General features: G+C 39.4%; 1 protein-coding gene and 1 long non-coding RNA gene across 2 annotated transcripts in view; both read left to right on the forward strand.

The window, feature by feature from the left end:
* Positions 1-19342, forward strand: part of LOC132143723 (uncharacterized) — a 303135-nt gene that overhangs the window by 232940 nt on the left and 50853 nt on the right. The window lies entirely within an intron of this gene.
* Positions 8025-18844, forward strand: slc2a15b (solute carrier family 2 member 15b). The gene is made up of 12 exons (XM_059554187.1): positions 8025-8238; positions 11266-11364; positions 11657-11817; positions 11953-12077; positions 12308-12453; positions 12616-12748; positions 15227-15414; positions 15510-15620; positions 15862-15963; positions 16789-16864; positions 17185-17312; positions 17804-18844. Exons 1-12 carry the CDS (start codon positions 8194-8196, stop codon positions 18056-18058), a joined length of 1569 nt encoding a protein of 522 aa, XP_059410170.1. The 5' UTR covers positions 8025-8193; the 3' UTR covers positions 18059-18844.

Genomic DNA, 19342 nt, shown 5'->3' on the forward strand with positions numbered 1-19342 from the left:
AACCTCCTATGTGAGACAATAATTGATTCTTCACAATAAATTGTCTGATGTTATGGACTACATGCTGAGAGGCATATGATCACGAGAACATACTCAGAAAGCACATGTAGATAAGATGGATACCAGGTCTGTCAGCAGACATTACTCTCTGATCTAGAATCAGATTTTCAGAATTATACATTAATTACGTTTTTCACACATCAATCTGCACTCCAAACACCATAATGGCAAAGTAAAAACAGGTGTTTAACATCTTTGCTAAATTAATAAAAAATAAGAAAAACTTAATAATTCCATTGCATAAGTATTTGGGACAGCTGAAATTTAGCTCAGGACCATTCATATTGCTTGTAGATGTTACTACACTTCAAGTGAAGTTAGCCTGTGGTAAATTCAATTGAATGGGTATGATTTGGGAAGCCACACATGTCTTAATAAAAGGTCTAACAGCCGATAATGCATATCAGAGCAAAAACCAAGCCCTGAGGTCAAAATAACTGCCTGTAGAGCTCAAACAGGTTTGTGTCAAGCCACACATCTGGGGGAGGGTTCAGAAAAAAATCTGCTTCATTATAGATTCACAGAATCATGTAACCTTCATTATCCATAGAGGAGGACGTTTGGAACAACTCAAACTCTTCCTAGAGCAGGCATTCGGGCCAAACTGAGCAACTGATAGAGAAAGGCTTAGGTTTGAGTGGTGACCAAGAAGCTCCATGATCATATATGCAGATGGGAGAAACCTACAGGAGGACAAATATCACTGCAACACTCCACCGATCTGGGCTTTATGTCGTTATGACCAGACTCAATCTTTTCATTGAAGACACACAAAAACCCACTTGGAAATAGCAAAAATAAAATAATAATAATAATAATAAATAATAATAAAAAATCACCTAAAGGACCCTTAGATGCTGAGAAACAATCTGATGAACCTCAATTCCCAGCATCATGTTTGAAGGAAACCAGCTCTGCTCATTAACTGTACAGTTCTATTCCAAAAATAAAGTGTGCTGGTAGCAGACTCCTGCTGTGTGGCTTTTTTTCAGCAGCAAGGACTGAGGGACTCATCAGAGTAGAAGAAAAGCACTAAAATATTCAGTGCACTAAAATATTGAAATAGCCTTAATGAAAAAGTGTTCAGTGTCCAACAGGACAATGACCCTAAACACAGCAAGAGTGGGTTATAGACATCCGTGAATGTCCTTTAGTGGCCCAGCTAGAGCCTGAGCTTGAACCCAATCAAATATTTCTGGAAAAAGAGCATCTGCCCCCAGGTGTAGAGATGAGGAGAAGAATGGCAGATAATTCCCAAATGATGATGAGCAAAGCTTTTAGCATCATACCCAAAAAGACTTAATGCTGTAATTGGTGCTTCAGCTAAGTAATAAGTTAAGGGTTTGAATACTTATGCAATGTACTTATTTCAGTTTTTTTTTTTTATTATTACATTAGATTAGAATTAGTATTGTATTACAATTAGAAAGTTGTGACAGTTATCCTCTTGCTTTATCATTATGGAGTGTAGATTGAATTAGTAATTTAATGCAGTTTAACACAAGGCTGCAATACAACAAAATGTGAAATAAATCAATACATTTAGCAAGGCACAGTTTATACATATATATAGTTTTGTGTGGGAGCATCTTCTCATTCTCATGTGAAAAAAAAAACTGGCCAGAGGGAGCTAGTACAGTGCCAAAAGAAAAAACAAACACAGAACTATTATTTAAAAATTTGTAAAAAGTTAGTCACAAGGCTGATCAACTGGAGATTTTTTTTTAACTGAGGGAAAACAAATATGTTTAATTTTTTTTTAGGCAGAGCACATGATAGCATGATAGTTTATGGAGTGACATTGCAAATAAGTCTTCTTTTTAATTGAGTGTATGTGGTACACATTACACTTTGTTCATCTAATATAAATGGAGAATTCACCCCTAAATGGAAATGTTGTCATCATTTACTCACCCTCCTGTCATGCCAAACCTTTTTTCTTCACAAAAGAGGCTTTTCTGAGGAATGTTTGTAACCTAACAGTTTTGATTACAATTGACTTCTATTTTATAAAAAAAGTTGTTATCTTATGTTCCACAGAAGAAAAGAATGGTCGTTCAGATTTTGTCACGGTTCTCAGATAAATGGCGTCATCTTGTTGTCTGTGTGTAGGTTGCGGGGTGTATCACCTGATTGTTCTGTGTGGGCGTTGCCGTTGATTACTGATCAGCGGCAGCTGCGGCTTATTACATCTTGCCTTTCTAAATGCCTTGTCTTTCGTCTCATGTTTGTCAGATCGTTTGTTTGGAGTCCTGGTGTTTGTTCGTGTCTCTCGTGTTGTTTCCTGCTCAGGCGTTCTCGTCACTGTTTCCTGTTGCCTGTCTGTTCCTGTGGAATTATTCCGGATTTCCTCGTTCATCTCGTCAGCCTCAGTTACTTCACGGACTTCACTCACCACGGACACCATCGCCCATCAAGGTCCCTGTGTTGCCATCTCTCCTGCTGCTATATTGTCTTGTCATTGATTGTACATCTGACTTATTCAGCGTTAAGCTCTATTAAAGGAGAATTTAACTTGCAATTGCATCCAGTCTTCTTTGCCGTGACAGAACGATCTGACCGTCATCATGGATGCAGCGAGTTCAGCGGCTCTCACTGATATCATCAACCACAGCATAACTCGAATAGATCCGCAGCAGGAGAGCATCTCTTCCACCGGACGCGCCGTCCAGGCGCTGGTAACACAGGTGTCCGAGCTCTCCCAACAGATGCAACAACTTCGCGCTCCCACTGCGCCAGCCCCGCCGACTGTTTCCCCACCGCCTTCAGAACTACGGGATCTCTCGGAGCCCCGCATCCCCGTGCCACAGACGTATTCCGGTGAGCCTGACTTTTGTAGAGCATTCCTCAACAAGTGTTCTCTTCACTTTACGTTACAGCCCCGTACGTTCGAGAGGGAGGAGTCCAAAGTAGCATTCATGCTCACGCTACTCACGGGGAAGGCGGCGCTGTGGGGAACGGCGGTTTGGGAGAACCGTGATCCTTGGTGCTCCTCGTTCTCAGCACTCGCCGCCGAGATGAGGAGGGTGTTCGACCATGCGGTGGCGGGCAAGGAGGCCGCCCGGAAACTCACCGCACTCAAACAAGGCAACCGCACGGTCGCTGATTACGCCATCGAGTTCCGCATCCTCGCGGTGGAGTGTCGGTGGAACGAGGAGGCGCAGTGGGACGTTTTCCTGCATGGGCTGGCTGATCGCGTCCACCGTGAGATCTACACCCTGGACTTACCTGAGACTTTTAATGGCCTGGTAGAGCTGGCATTATGTGTGGATTCACGCCTTCGGCGAGTGGAGGCTATGGAGGAGTCTGGAGAATGATACAGCGGTCTTCGAGCCAGTCCGGTGGATGCGGTCAGCCCAGCATCCGATCCCGAGCCCATGCAGGTGGGGAGAGCACGGCTTTCCCGGGAGGAGAGGGAATGGCGGAGGTCCCTGGGCCTTTGCCTCTACTGTGGAACGTCTGGTCATCTCGTTAGGAACTGCCCGGTAAAAGACCAGGCTCGATAGTAAACTCGAGGCTACTATCGGGCAGGATCTCTGCCGAGAAGTCCTCACCATCTACCCTCCTTCCGGTAAGACTGAGATGGGCCACCAACGATGTCACCTGCAGTGCACTTCTGGATTCCAGGGCCAAGGGCAGTTTCATGGATTACCACTTCACTCAGCAACATGGCATCTCCACTTACTCCCTCGAGCACCCCATCTCCGTCAGCGCACTCAATGGACAGTCACTACCTACTCTCTCACACATCACGGATTTCATCACACTCATCACCTCTGGTAATCACTCCGAAGAGACTCAGTTCCTTCTTATGGACTCACCTCACGCTCCCATCATCCTAGGCCACCCCTGGCTCAGGAGGCACAATCCCCGCATTAACTGGATTCTGGGTACTGTCACTGAGTGGAGCACTCGTTGTCATAAGTTTTGTCTTTTGTCTGCTTGTACCACGGTGTCTGTTTCTGTTTTGCAGGATGAGACTGTGGATCTGTCTAACGTGCCCAAGGAGTACCTCGACCTGAAGGAGGTGTTCAGTAAGTCCCGGGCTGCTTCTCTCCCTCCACATCGTCCCTACGATTGTGCTATAGACCTAGTGCCGGGTAAGTCTCCGCCTAAGGGCAAATTATACTCTTTGTCTGTTCCCGAGAGGGAGGCCATGGAGAAATACATTTCTGATTCTCTGGCAGCCAAGATCATTCGCCCTTCCTCTTCTCCAGCGGGGGCGGGGTTCTTTTTTGTGGGAAAGAAGGACGGTTCCTTGCGACCTTGTATAGATTACCGGGGGCTGAACAACATCACGGTTAAGAATACCTATCCTTTGCCGTTGATGTCTTCGGCCTTCGAGAGGTTGCAAGGAGCATCCGTCTTCACTAAATTGGACTTGCGTAATGCTTATCATTTGGTCCGCATCAGGGAGGGGGATGAGTGGAAGACCGCTTTTAACACCCCCAGAGGGCACTTTGAATACTTGGTTATGCCCTTCGGGCTTTCCAACGCGCCTGCGGTCTTCCAGGCACTCGTCAATGATGTGTTGAGAGACATGGTTGATCAGTTCATATATGTCTACCTGGATGACATATTGATATTTTCTTCGTCTCTCCAGGAACATGTTCAACACGTCAGACGAGTGCTTCAGCGGCTGTTAGAGAATGGTCTTTTTGTCAATGCGGAGAAATGCGAATTTCATGCACAATCTGTTTCCTTCCTAGGGTACATCGTCTCGTCTGAGGGAATTCGCATAGATTCTGACAAGGTTAAGGCTGTGGTGGATTGGCCAAGTCCAGATTCCCGTAAGGCAATACAGCGGTTTCTGGGGTTCGCCAATTTCTACCGGCATTTTATTCGCAACTTCAGCCAACTAGCCGCGCCTCTGACTGCCTTGACCTCCCCCAGAATGGCTTTCAGGTGGTCAGATGCAGCCGAGACTGCATTTGCTAAACTGAAGAGTCACTTTTTTCGGCTCCCATTCTGATTGCCCCTGATCCATCACGTCAGTTCGTGGTGGAGGTCGATGCGTCAGAGGTGGGGGTAGGAGCAGTTCTTTCCCAGCGGTCTCCCTCAGATAACAAGATGCACCCTTGTGCGTTTTATTCTCACCGTTTATCTCCCGCGGAAAGTAATTATGATATTGGTAACAGGGAGTTGTTGGCGGTCAAATTAGCGTTAGAGGAGTGGCGTCACTGGTTAGAGGGTTCGGGGGTTCCCTTTATCGTCTGGACTGATCACAAGAACTTAGAGTATATACGATCAGCTAAAAGGCTCAATTCCAGGCAGGCTCGGTGGGCACTTTTTTTCAGTCATTTTGATTTTACTCTATCGTACCACCCGGGCTCCAAAAACATCAAGCCCGATGCTCTTTCTCGTATTTTTGGTCCGTCCGAACGCCCGTCTACTCCCGAGTGTATTCTTCCTGAGACATTAGTGGTCTCCACTCTGACATGGGAGGTCGAATCGAAGGTCCTGGCGGCCTTAGAAGGGGTAATGCCTCCGCCCGCATGCCCACCGAACCGTTTATTTGTGCCGGATGAGTTAAAGTCCTGCGTCATTAAGTGGGGTCATTGCTCTAACATTGCTTGCCATCCAGGGGTTAATCGAACCAGGTGTTTGGTCAAGCAAAGATTCTGGTGGCCAGGTATGGCTCGTGACATCCGTGATTTTGTTTTGGCTTGCTCGGTCCTCCAGATGGGTTACTCCAACCGCTGTCTGTCCCTTCGAGACCCTGGTCCCACATCGCGCTAGATTTTTTCACCGCCCTCCCACCCTCCCAAGGGTATACGGTTGTCTTGACCGTTGTGGACCGGTTCTCGAAGGCGACCCATTTCATACCCTTGGCCAAATTACCTTCTGCCAAGGAGACAGTGGTCGCTGTCATTGACCACATCTTCCGGATACATGGCCTCCCGGTGGATGTGGTTTCTGACAGGGGGCCCCAGTTTGTGTCCAAATTTTGGCAGGAGTTTTGTAAGTTGCTGGGGGCAACGGTTAGTCTTTCCTCTGGGTTCCATCCCCAGACCAATGGTCAGACCGAGAGAGCCAACCAGGATTTAGAGCGTATGTTGCGATGTTTGGCGTCTATGAATCCTTCCTCCTGGAGTCAACAACTCTCTATGATTGAGTACGCACATAACTCGTTACCAGTGTCTTCTACGGGCCTCTCCCCGTTTGAATCTAGCTTAGGTTACCAGCCACCTGTTTTTCCCAGTCTGGAATCCGAAGTCGCAGTTCCCTCTGCCCACGCCTTTGTCCAGAGGTGCCGCCGCACCTGGAACAGAGCCCGTGAGACTCTGTTGCAGGTGAGGGCGCGCACCAAGGCTAAGACCGATCGCCACCGGTCAAGGCCACCCGTATACGTTGTTGGTCAAAAAGTGTGGCTTTCTACCAAAAATATTCCGCTCCGCTCCGTTGCTAATAAACTTGCTCCCAAATTCATTGACCCGTTTACTGTCACCAAAATCATTAGTCCGGTGGCAGTCCGCCTCAAATTGCCTCCAGCATACAGGAGGATTCATCCCGCCTTTCATGTTTCCAAAATTAAACCAGTTTTTCATTCACCACTTAATCCGCCTGCCCCGGTTCCTCCACCGCCGCGACTCGTAGACGGGGAACCAACCTATTCGGTTAACCGTATTCTGGACTCGAGGCGGAGGGGACGTGGATTCTAGTACTTGGTGGACTGGGAAGGTTACGGTCCGGAGGAGAGAAGTTGGGTACCTGCCCGGGACATTCTGGATCACTCCCTTATCGATGATTACAATCGACAGGTAAGGGGTGGTGGGAACGCCGAGAGGCGTTCCTAGTAGGGGTACTGTCACGGTTCTCAGATATATGGTGTCATCTTGTTGTCTGTGAGTAGGTTGCGGGGTGTATCACCTGATTGTTCTGTGTGGGCGTTGCCGTTGATTACTGATCAGCGGCAGCTGCGGCTTATTACATCTTGCCTATATTAACGCCTTGTCTTTCGTCTCATGTTTGTCAGATCGTTTGGCCTGGTGTTTGTTCGTGTCTCTCGTGTTGTTTTCTGCTCAGGCTTTCTCGTCGCTGTTTCCTGTTGCCTGTCTGTTCCTGTGGAATTATTACGGATTTCCTCGTTCATCTCGTCAGCCTCAGTTACTTCACGGACTTTACTCACCACGGACACCATCGCCCATCAAGGTCCCTGTGTTGCCATCTCTCCTGCTGCTTTATTTTCTTGTCATTGATTGTACATCTGACTTATTCAGCGTTAAGCTCTATTAAAGGAGAATTTAACTTGCAATTGCATACAGTCTTCTTTGCCGTGACAGATTTGGGATGACATGAGGGTGAGGAAATGATGTTGAACTATCCCTTTAAGCTAAAGCCACCAAACCATAACTAATGTTTTAAGGCTTGCAGTGAAGTTTCACATGAGTGCTTGAATAGCAGTGATAATTTGCACATTAAGACATTTACAAATGTAAAATTTTCCAGTTCAGTTACAGTTGATGTGTAGATTTCAGAGTTAAATTCTGGCAATACATGGGATCAGGAGGTTCAATCACTTTGTCGTCATCATAATGCGTAACCCTTGTATGTGTCATCTGTATATAGAGCATAGACAAAGTAACAGCACAATAAATCCCTGGTTTTCTGTTTTCTAGTTGCACTTAACCTATAGACTAAAAAGACAATAGACTATAATATTAGACTAAATGCACAAACAGTTCACTAAAAGTTTATTTACAATGCAGAAGTATATAGCCTATATATTACCTCAACATCATCATTTTGACATTGCACACACACACACACATATATATATAATATTTTGTGTTACCCATGACAAGCAAGTGTTCACTCACGCAGTGAAAATCCAGTTAATTTGAACAAAGAGTTAAATCACGGGGGTTGTTAACATGTGACAGTGTCAGTCTCACATTTTGACCTTTTAAAATGGTTAGAAATGCTTGTAGGAGGAACTTCATTTGACAGCAAGCAGTGGTTGGTTGAACGTCATACACTCTCCCTCCTCCTTGTTAAAATTTGCAGAATTCAGTCTTTATTCAGTCAAAAATAGCCGCACTGGAATGCTGGTGGTATAACGTTTTAAGGAAAAAACAATACCCGCTCTCATTCCAATTTTATCCAGAGAGCCAATTTCTTAGGTGCTCATAGATGGCAGAAGAGGTTTTGATAGATCCTAATGGGAAAAGTAGAGGGGTAAGTAGACCTAATTTATTTAGCATATTAGGATTCTATAATAATAATAATAATATGTGTTTAATGAATTCTTTAATTTCTTACCTAACCAAGAGTTTTTAGTTATGAAACATGATGGTTCCTCTAGATGAAAAGGCTATCTCAATTCATGTCGTGCATATGTTAAATTCTCGTTTACAGGAATAATTTGGCTTTATAATGAAATCATCTCTTTTTTGTTCACAAAATGTCTTTTATGTCTATTTTGTTCTCATAATTTTCTGTAAATCTGCAATTTATCTTGTAATATCTTTAAAAGCACAGCTAATCTAAACTTAATCATTGTATTTATTAAGCTATTTATTTATTGCATATTTCCAAACTAAAAACTGTGTGTGTGTGTGTGTGTGTGTGTGTGTGTGTGTGTGTGTGTGTGTGTGTGTGTGTGTGTGTGTGTGCATGTTTAAGAATGTAAGAATGTCACTATGCAATCAGCATGTAGAATGGCTCATGAACCTGTGTTTTTTCACACTTCTGTGAAGGAAGCCCAGCAACACAGCAATATAACAATGTTTCTTACAGTTTCTATAAATTAGTTTATGATCCTTATATGTTCAAAGGCAGCAGGCCAAAGTGTACTTTTTTTGGTCATTTTCCCATCAGACAAACATTAAATAACATGTTGCATTTTTCATGCTTCTTCAAGCTTTAGGATCATGTTTATAAATGCAAAGCATTTTTAGCAAGCAGCTGTCTAGATATAGGCAACTTTCTTGGGAGACACAGCAAGTGGCAGCAAGATCTTAGAAGATAACAACATGAGTAGCCAGGGGTGTAACACCAAATTTTGGGCCCTGGGAACAAACTATCTTGCTGGGCCCCCGTACCAAATACCATAGTGATACCAATGGGTGGGATATTTTGAAGAAAGTCGGTAGCCAAACGACTGATGGACCCCATTGACTTCCATAGTAGGAAAAAATTACTATGGAAGTCAATGGGGACCAGCAACTGTTTAATTACCACCCTTCTTTAAAATATCTTCTTTTGTGTTTAGCAGAAGAAAGGAAATCATACAGGTTTGGAACAATGTAAATGATGACAGAATTTTCATTTTTGGGTGAACTATCCCTTTAAAGTTTAAATGTGTACAATAACAATGTACCCATTTGCTTATTTTCTCTTAACACTTAATTACTAATTACTAAGTGTTAAAACAGGCAATTCCGCTAAAAGCTCACCTTGTCTTACTGTCACATCCACCTCACTGTCACTGCTTTCACCTGGCCATGATGAGGGGCCTGCTGCAGGGCCTGAAACTGATATGGCTTCAAATGGTTGCTAAAATATCCTTTATTGTCACAATAACTTTTTTAAAGTGTAGGCTAAGTACAAGTTAATTGCTGTTTATTTGTCTGTTTAAAACAAATACAGACTATAGAATCACAGGGTACACTAACCGCCAAACTAGACATTCAGTCTTTGAATTACGTTTTAAAATAAGTCATTTTCAATCATTAAGGTGCATTAAACTGAGAACAATCCTGTACTTAATTTAAGAGCGTGTGCGCTAACGATCTGTGTTTTCGCAGGTGTTAAATTTTGACAGGAGGAAAATATACAGTGTTTTCATGTAAACTTCTGACTCTGGGGAGAACTCCTCCAAGAGTAGATATTTATCTACTACTACGATAGCTCCTGTCCCATTAACTGATTCACCGCACCGCAGGTCCGCAGCAGAAGCACCTGAACTGCGGGTCGTACCATTTACATTGATTCGAGTTTAGTTTTGCACAGTAACTTTTTTTTATTTGTACATAAATGCTATACAAATGTTAGTGCATGTATATGTATAGAAAACTGACTTCTAAGGCCCCCCTGCCTCGGGCCCTTTAAAGGTTTATACTTTACTGCAACTTGTGAACATTTTGTGCCTGTTGCAGAGAAAGCTGTCTTTCTCAGAGCCCTGTGTTCTCTTTTTGTGGTCCCACCCAAAAAATTTGAGTCAATTAAAGATCAGGTCCTGTTTATAGGTTTTTAACTGTAACTTTACTTTTTTTTTTTTTTTTTTTTTACTTTTTTTTTTAAGTAGCTTTTTGAGAATACTTTTGAGAATATTATATCAGTCTACAACTTTGGAATATTAATTCATTGTATAATACGTATAAAAGAAAGTTAAGATGGTTTGTGAAATCTAACAAAGGAATTAATGTTTATTTCTATTTTTGCTCTTTTTACACATTACTTATTCACAATTGAAGTCTCTCCCTTCATACTTTAAGTTTTCCAATTCTTCTCAACTGAGAGGTCTTTTTTTTTTAAACTGCTTTCACTTTTGGCAGGTTATGATAGTGATTTTGTGCATGTGCAGGGTAATTATTGTAACTCAGTTTGCCTGGGCAGTGAACTCTCATGCCAGATCTAGTCATGGTTCACTTGCACACTAATGCAGTCACATGCTGATTGGATCAGTGCCAGAGTCTAATACTTTAGACTCAGTTTACGGTTTATAAACAATATAACATTTGTGCTTAAAGTGTGATTTTGTACTCCAAAGATAAATGTATACTTTATTGTGCATGTTGATTGCAGTGTGTATCGAATCAAATATTTCTGTAATCTACCCATTCTTTCTATACACAGTGGTGTCACTATAGGATTCTGGGCCTTTTGCACAAATTTGTGTCTGATCTTAGCCTGACTTGCCCCAGGACATCAATGCTGGCCCCTCAAAGCTTCTGGGACCTATTCACACAGTTCCCCTTTGCCCCTGATCACGATGTCCCTGTGCCTATATAAGCAGCAGTGTTGAACAGCCAAAGTTGCTTATAAACCTGATTTATGATTAAAGAAAAGTCTGTTCATATCCATATAGTTTTTAAAGCCTAAACAGCTTCCTTATAAAAGCAGCTTTGTGTTAGAAACAATGTAATAATGTGATTTATCTAAGTGCCAGACATACTATGAAAAGTTTACATCCAAAAACAAGGATGTATGTTATTATAAATGGCTTCCTGACTCATGGTTGTCTATCACTTGTTTCTCCAGCATCTAACCTCATCCCTGTTGGCGGTAGCGTTCCTCTCTTCTTTTGGGTGCTCCATGCTGTATGGTTATAACCTGGCTGTTGTTAATTCTCCTGCAGAGGTGAGTGACACCACAAACACAATTTTTCACATAGCTTCACATAACTCTTTTGTTTTTATGCAGCTGGATTGAATCACCAAGTGAGATTCAATCCAGATGATACAAACTCATCTATATATTAGCTAGCCTGAGGGTACGTACATCTTCATTTTGTGGTGAACTATTCCTTTAAGTGTGTTAACTTAGTTAAATATCTTTAGATAATTGATTCTCTTATTGCTGCCTAACATATATTATAACTGTTTAAGCATGGCTGGTAATGTCCATTCATGTCCATTTGTTCTTCACGCAGTACATAAAGGACTTTTATAACCAAACCATTGTGAGGCGGAATGGGTCAGGAGTGGATAAAGAGACTCTTACACTTCTTTATTCCGTCACTGTGTCTATATTTGCCATTGGAGGCCTGGTGGGCTCTCTCACAGTGGGGATGCAAGTTACCAGATTTGGGAGGTACAGTATGCAGCTTATATATGTTTCCCCTCTATTAAACTTAATACAAATAGTTTCTGAAATGCTGACTCAATGAATCAGCTGGGCAAAGTTCAAAAGGTAATTGAATGCTTTGTGCATCTTTCTAATTTGTAGGAGAGGGACACTGGTACACAGCACAGTTCTGGTGTTTATCGCCGGAGTGCTGATGGGCTTCAGCCGATTATGTGGATCTCCAGAGATGATCATCATTGGACGCTTCATTATAGGGATACACTCAGGTTATTCATTTAATATGGAAGGCCATAAATGCCAAAAATGTCTTACCATGTAATTTCCATAGCATTATTTATTTTATTTTGTTTGTGGAACAAAAACAGCGGAATATAGTGTAGTCCTACCTTTCTTAAATATGTACACAGCAATTTGTCTACTCATATTGGATTTTAATTTGATCCTTTTGATTTATTGAGCTGCTGTACTGATGTGCTTCTCTGTTGTGCTTCTGCAGGGATTTCTCTCAGCGTAGTGCCCATGTATCTGGGAGAAATTGCTCCAAAGAATCTCCGGGGCTTCCTAGGACTTGTGCCCAGCATCTTCATCTGCATAGGAGTGTTTATCGCTCAGATTCTGGGACTTCATGAGCTCTTGGGCAAGGTGGTTCCCCTCCATTTTATTTTATAACATTAGATTGTCTTTCTCTGTTATGAACATCGCAGAATAATTGATATCTTTTTTTACAAAATGTTTTAAACAGAGGTGTTTCTTCTTTACTCTTGTTAAGTCTTGTTATCAGTATTATTTGGTTGTTCCACACAGGAAGAGCACTGGCCTCTGTTCCTCTCTCTAGTTGTGGTGCCTACATTCATACAGCTTATGCTGTTGCCATGGTTCCCAGAGAGTCCCAGATATTTGTTGATGGAAAAGCGGAACATGCATGCCACTATCACAGGTAAATACTTATATTTAAAAGAGCAGGTCACCCTAAGATAAATTTTTATTAACCATCATGCCGTTTCAAATCCATATTACAGTCTTTCTTAAGTGGAACACAAAAGCTGATTTTTTTTTTCTAAGAATACCCTAAAGATTATTAGTGAATAACAAAATTTTGCTTCACACAGAGCAATTGCATAACTTCAGAAGACTTATATGCCGTGTATATAAATTGCATGGACCACTGTATATGAACTACTATACTGTTATGCTGCTTTTGTTCTTTGGAAGCCTTTTATTATTCGTTGTAATTGTATGGAAAAGAGTGACCACTGCAGTCTCTGGTGTGTAAACCCTATAAAAAAGTAATATGTTTAAAATACATTTATTTCATACTAAGTATAGTTAAAATCTATGTACATATTTACTGACATATTGCTCAAGACTTACTGATATAAACATTTTAATGAAACGTTATTTGGAGTACCTCTTGTGCACAATGCACAAAATGTGTTTTAATGTCACTATTGACTTAATGATCTTTGAAAAAGCAGGATATTTAAAGTGTATCTGGTGTATACTTGCAATAGTTCCACTTTGGCACAATCAAATAAACTTCAGTTTATCTTTAGTTGGGCTTCAGCACTACTTCTGCACAATTAAAGTGCATTAAGCATAAAATGATTTGCTCCAATTTAATATACCAAAAGTACAATTAGAAAAATATTTTTATAAAGTACATAAATATGTAAATGTATTTGCAATATATTTACCATGAAGTACATGTAACTTCAAATACATTTAGTATATTTATTTTTCTCTAGGGAAGTTTAAAAAAAAAAATCTGTTTCTGTTTTACTACTTAATATCTTCCATGAAAAAAAAAATGAAAAAAAGAAAGACATTGTTTTGAATGCTCACTGCATAAAGGTTGATTGAATTGTGTTGGAGGGATTAGTGGCCAGACCGGCAGACTCTGATAAGCTGTTATTGTTCGTACTTTGATCTCACAAAGGCCCATCGGTCATACAGCAGCTACCAGGCAGGAGAACTCACTGACTGCAGCAAAGAATGTGAGACAGGATTAGAGGAGTGTAGCAGAAACATTAAATCATTTCAATACAGAATCATCACATATTTGTGTGATTTAAATGTAAGCACATGTACTTCTTGAAGGATGGCTAGATGAATGAGATAATTAATTAAACATTTACATATCTCAGATAACTAGCTCAGAGGACTACGGCTCAGAGAACAACCCCAAATCTGTACGCTTACACAAGGACAAGACACACAACACATGAGTGTCAGGATCCTGTCACCAAACTAAGAATAAGATCAATGAAGGTGACAGGACCCTGAAACTGTTGTTCTGCTCTAAAACAATGTGCATTGTGAAAGATACTATATAAATACAATGAACTATTTTTTATTTTGTTATTATTATTTTGTTAATGAGGGTCCTTAAGAAAAAGAAGTACACTTTATCATACATTTAAAATATGTTTATGCATTACATAATATTCTTTAAAAGAATTTACTTGAGTGCGAACAAATGTAATGTTTCAACACTAAATGAAAATGTATTGTAGTTAAAATTTATATAAAATGCAGTAAGCTTGAACTGTGTATTGTAAAGTAGGAATTACATGCATTTTATATGTAATTTCAGAATTACTTTTATTGTCTTTGAAAAATGGTTAAAGTGCACTGCCAAGTTTACTGACAAGCATTTATGGCATTTCTATTTTTTTTTTTTACTTGTATTTAAATATTTGTAATAACACATTTGTCACAATGAAGTTTCAATTTAGTACATTTAAAATACTAACTTTAAATGTAATATTGAATGACACTACATTATAAATTATATCCAAGTACTTCACGTGTGCTTTAGTCTGTTTAAAACATGACCAAAGAATACTAAAACGATCTCAAATGTACTTTTAATTAAAAAGTTATTAAAAAGGGGAACTTCTTACAATTGTAGAGGTACCAGAGTATTCTGCTGTTTTACCGTGATCTGATTGTCACGCTGTCAGTCTCTGTTTTCCTGGGTGTCCACTAGTGAGCTCACTTCCTCTTAGGCACTTCACCATAGGCACTATAATTCCTCTAGTCTGGTCCTGTCTTCACAGTAATTGCACTCCAGTTAATCGCACAGGTGCAGGCAATCTATTATCATTAGTGTCCCTATAAATACCTGTCTTTACTTGTTGTTTGTATGGAGTCCTTACCCTTCGTGTACCTATGTTCTCGTCTCCCGAGACTTCCCCTTACCTTCTCGTTCCTCCGAGTTTCCGTTCCGTTTCATCCGGTTACCTGTTTTGTTTGTCTACTTGGACTGTTTGTTTTGTATTACCTTTTTTGTGCAATAAACATACCAGCAATTGGATCTTCCCCTCTCCTCGTGTATTCCTGATGCACAATCGTCACACTGATATAATCTGATAACATTATACTATGATGTTCAGACTCTGATTCCTCTTTGCAGCACTGAAGTGGTATCGTCCCAAATCTAACATCCAAGCTGAGTTGGAGGAGATGCAGGAAGAGCAGCGCTCTTTGTCCTCAGTAGAGACTGTCTCAGTATTGCAGCTCTTCAGGGATCCGTCTGTTCGCTGGCAGCTTGTTACAGTCCTTGTGGTCAATGCTGGCATGCAGCTGTCTGGAATCGATGCGGTGTGTGTTTGTGTTTTTAGCAGTGAAAACTGGTTATGATGAACATAAAATGGCTATAATGTTATTTGAGATAATAAAATGGTTTTATTTTCTAGATTTGGTTCTACACCAATGCCATCTTTGAGAATGCGGGTATCCCTGCTCAGCAGATTCAGTACACAACCGTGGGCACTGGAGCCATAGAGGTCATCGCTGGACTCATAGGGGTGCGAACACAAAAGGCATACCTTAAATACTGGCAAACCATCTTTCATTGTCTCCTGCAATAGTGATTCTTGTGTGCATACGTTTAGGTTGCTTCTGTGAAGCAGTAAAAACTCAGTATAAACACGCAATATGACTGCAGGTCTATGCTGAGTAAAAATGCTCTAGAATGGCAAATATAGATGTCTCTTAAGTAAAACTGTGAGTAATACATAATCTTTTAATTGTCTGGATGTTGTCCAGTGCTTTACTATTGAGCGTGTGGGTAGGAGGCCTCTGATGATTGGTGGCTTCAGCTTTATGGGTTTGTGCTGCGCTGGAATCACTTTCTCCCTACTATTACAGGTAAATATAAACACCATGTTTTTTTACTAATTATAAACATATTTACTTACTCTAAAACTAATTACATCTTAATAATAGTAATGATAATAATAATTGTTTCTTGAACAACAAATCAACACATTAAAATGATTTCTGAAGGATCATGTGATACTGAAGATATTAGTAATAAAGCTGAAACTAATTTAGCTTTGATCACAGGAATAAATTACATTTTGAAATCTATTAAAATAGAAAGTAGTTGTTTAAATGGTAAAATATTTCACAATGGTACTGCCTTTGCTGTATTTTGAATCAAACAAATGCAGGCTTGTTCTCCTGTCCTGTATGCAACATTTAAGTTTTATTTGTGTGTGTGTGTGTGTGTGTGTGTGTGTGTGTGTGTGTGTGTGTGTTAGCATTCAAAAAGGGTAGTGCTGTCAAGCGATTAATCGCTATTAATCACAACCAAAGTAAAAGTTTTTGTTTACATATGTGTGCGTACTTTGTATATTTATTATGTATATATAAATACACACACACTCATGTAAATATTTAGAAAATATATACATGTATTTCCAGGTATATATGTATATTAATATAATTTATATTATTAATAAATATATTTAATATATAAACATTACAGATTTTTCTTAAATGTATACATGCATGTGTGTGTATTTATATGTACATAATAAATAAACACCCTACACACATTATGTAAACAAAATGTTTATGTTTATTTTTAATGTGATTAATCACGTTTAATCGTTTGACAGCACTAAAAAGGGGGCAGTAAGATTTTCAAGAAATATATTGATCTCTGGTTCTTTTGTCTGTCTGTATTAGGCTCACGTGCCCTTCATGCGGTATGTCAGTGTGGCCTGTGTGGTTGGAATCATCGCAGGATTCTGCATTGGTCCTGGTGAGGATCTCAATGAACAAGAACTTATCTCAGTCATTTTCATACCTTTATCGATATCAGACTCTTTAAGGTTGCCTTTTATATTTGTAACGGCCTGTAACTAAATAGGTCATATTCATGGAATGGTTTTAACTGAATTACACATTCTAAAATGGAACCAATGTTTATTTGAGATACTAGTGCCACCTGCTGGTGAAAGACTATTTTGTATTTTTTATTTGGAAAAGAAAACATCATATAGCAAAATTGCTTTTTAAAATAAATTCGAATACATCATATTAATGTGACTTTAATGCTGTTATATGTTTGTTCCTGGACAGCTGGTGTCCCGTTTCTGATGACAGGAGAGCTCTTTAAACAATCCCATCGATCTTCTGCCTACATTGTAGGAGGATTTTTCAACTGGATATCAAACTTTACTGTGGGATTTGTCTTTCCATTCCTTCAGGTAAGTCTATTTCTAATAATACACCATAGACACCTTTTATAAAATGTCAAAAAAATTACATATTAACTATAATTTTACAAAACAAAAATGACAAAACATAGAATAGAATGTGTGTGTGTGTGTGTGTGTGTATGTATGTATGTATATATATATATATATATATATATATATATATATATATATATATATATATATGCTGCATTTAATACCTCAAAATCATCCTATACTGTAGATATTATTAACAAAGAAAATACAGTATACACATTTTTATGGAGATTTTAGGTTTGTTATAAACTTACATCTTCATCTATGAAAATTATAAATCGCCCTTTAGGTATCATATATGACTATATCACTCTTTATATAGGGCCATATTTGTCATATGTTACATTTCCGTACATGTTTAACTGCAAATGATATTGTCAGCATACTAATTGTTTATTTTCACATTTAATTGGACTTTTAATGTCAGATTTCCATTGGATTTTCAGATGTCAGCCGGTGCATTCTGTTATCTGGTGTTCTGTGGTGTGTGTGTGGGGGTTGCAGCCTACGTTTTCTTCATCATCCCTGAAACAAAGAACAAAACCTTTGTGGAGATCAGTCAGATGTTCGATTTAAGAAATGCTTGTGAAATTGAAAACCAGCCGCTGGGAATCACTGACCAACTCAGGCTCAAAAAAATGAATGGGTATGGTGCACTGGAGCCTGGAGATGTGGACAAAATGGACAAGACCGACAAATAGTGGTGAAGAAAGAGGGCAGTATTGTTAGTATGCTGTGTTCAGGTGCTACAAACCACTCTTCTGTGCACTGCCAGAATGTGATATTTTCTAAATTATCTTGTTTCATTAGATCCTTTACAAAAGCACCATTAAACTAGCCCATATGACAAGTAGCCTGTTATGGAGCTTTTATGTCCAAGTCTTCTGAAGCCATACAATAGTTTGTGTAATGAACAGACTACAAATAGAGCTTATGCATTAGTTGGAAATCAACAAAATCTCATATTATTGCTCAAGTAACCATATTCAAAACTCTCCTGTAAATTTTATAATGTAATTAATTGCATTTTTCTCAAGAAGGATTGCAGCACATTCAAATTGGAACTTCCTGAGAGCTTCAGTTTTGGATTGTTCCTCACACAGAGCTTTCGTAGGCCTTCAGAAGTCTAAGAATATAGAGCACATGTCATAGACTACAGTACAGTTCAAAAATTGGGGGTTGGTAAGATTTTTTATGCTTTTGATAGAGGTTTCTTCTGCTCACCAAGGCTGCATTAACGTGACCTAACATAAAGTAAAAACAGTAATATTTGTTAAATATTATGGCAATTTGAAATAATTGTTTTCTTTTGTAAAGTGTAATTTATGGTGAAAATCTGAATTTTCAGCTAAATTACTGCAGTCTTCAGAGTTACATTATTTTAATATGCTGACTTGATGCTCAAGATTTTATTTTCTTTACTATTATCCTCCATGTTGCTTGATAATTCCGTAACGAATAGTTCAAAAGAACAGCATTTATTTGAAATTGAACTAATTTCTTTTTTTTTTAATTTAAATAAATAAATAACAATAGCTGACTCCAAATATTTGAACAGTACTTTTATAGTATAGAAAATGATAGTCATTTTTATGATAACCTCAGGTTGCATTGCAGGTAAACTGTTCTTGTTTTGCAAATCACTGTAAATAAGAATGCAGCGGCTAAATGACAAATAACCAAAGAACCTGTCAAGTGCTTCTTATATGGTTTATACTCAAAGAGAAAGAGGATTTATATTCCTCCTACCTGTTGAAATCTGTGACCTGAATAACATGGTTAAAAGTATTACTGTTGTTGGTTTTGTTGTTGTTGATGATGATGTTGTTGAAGTTTAGTGAACTGTCCCATCGCTAGTTTTATTTGCAGCCTTATGAAAGTTATAATGTGGTCAAATTATCATAATGGATTGTATTTTCCTTAAGCCATATCGTTTTTACAGTTGTCTCCCTTAATTATGTAAGGGAATATGTTCTTGGCTACAT

Source organism: Carassius carassius, chromosome 7, assembly GCF_963082965.1.
Source record: "Carassius carassius chromosome 7, fCarCar2.1, whole genome shotgun sequence".
NCBI classification, from domain to species: domain Eukaryota; kingdom Metazoa; phylum Chordata; class Actinopteri; order Cypriniformes; family Cyprinidae; genus Carassius; species Carassius carassius.

Bases quoted from the DNA above. Each gene is read 5' to 3' on its own strand.
- slc2a15b (XM_059554187.1), top strand. From the start codon at position 8,194: ATGGCAGAAGAGGTTTTGATAGATCCTAATGGGAAAAGTAGAGGG. The intron at 11,818-11,952 runs GTACAGTATGCA...TCTAATTTGTAG, and splicing joins CAAGTTACCAGATTTGGGAG to GAGAGGGACACTGGTACACA. The intron at 12,454-12,615 runs GTGGTTCCCCTC...TGTTCCACACAG, and splicing joins TTCATGAGCTCTTGGGCAAG to GAAGAGCACTGGCCTCTGTT.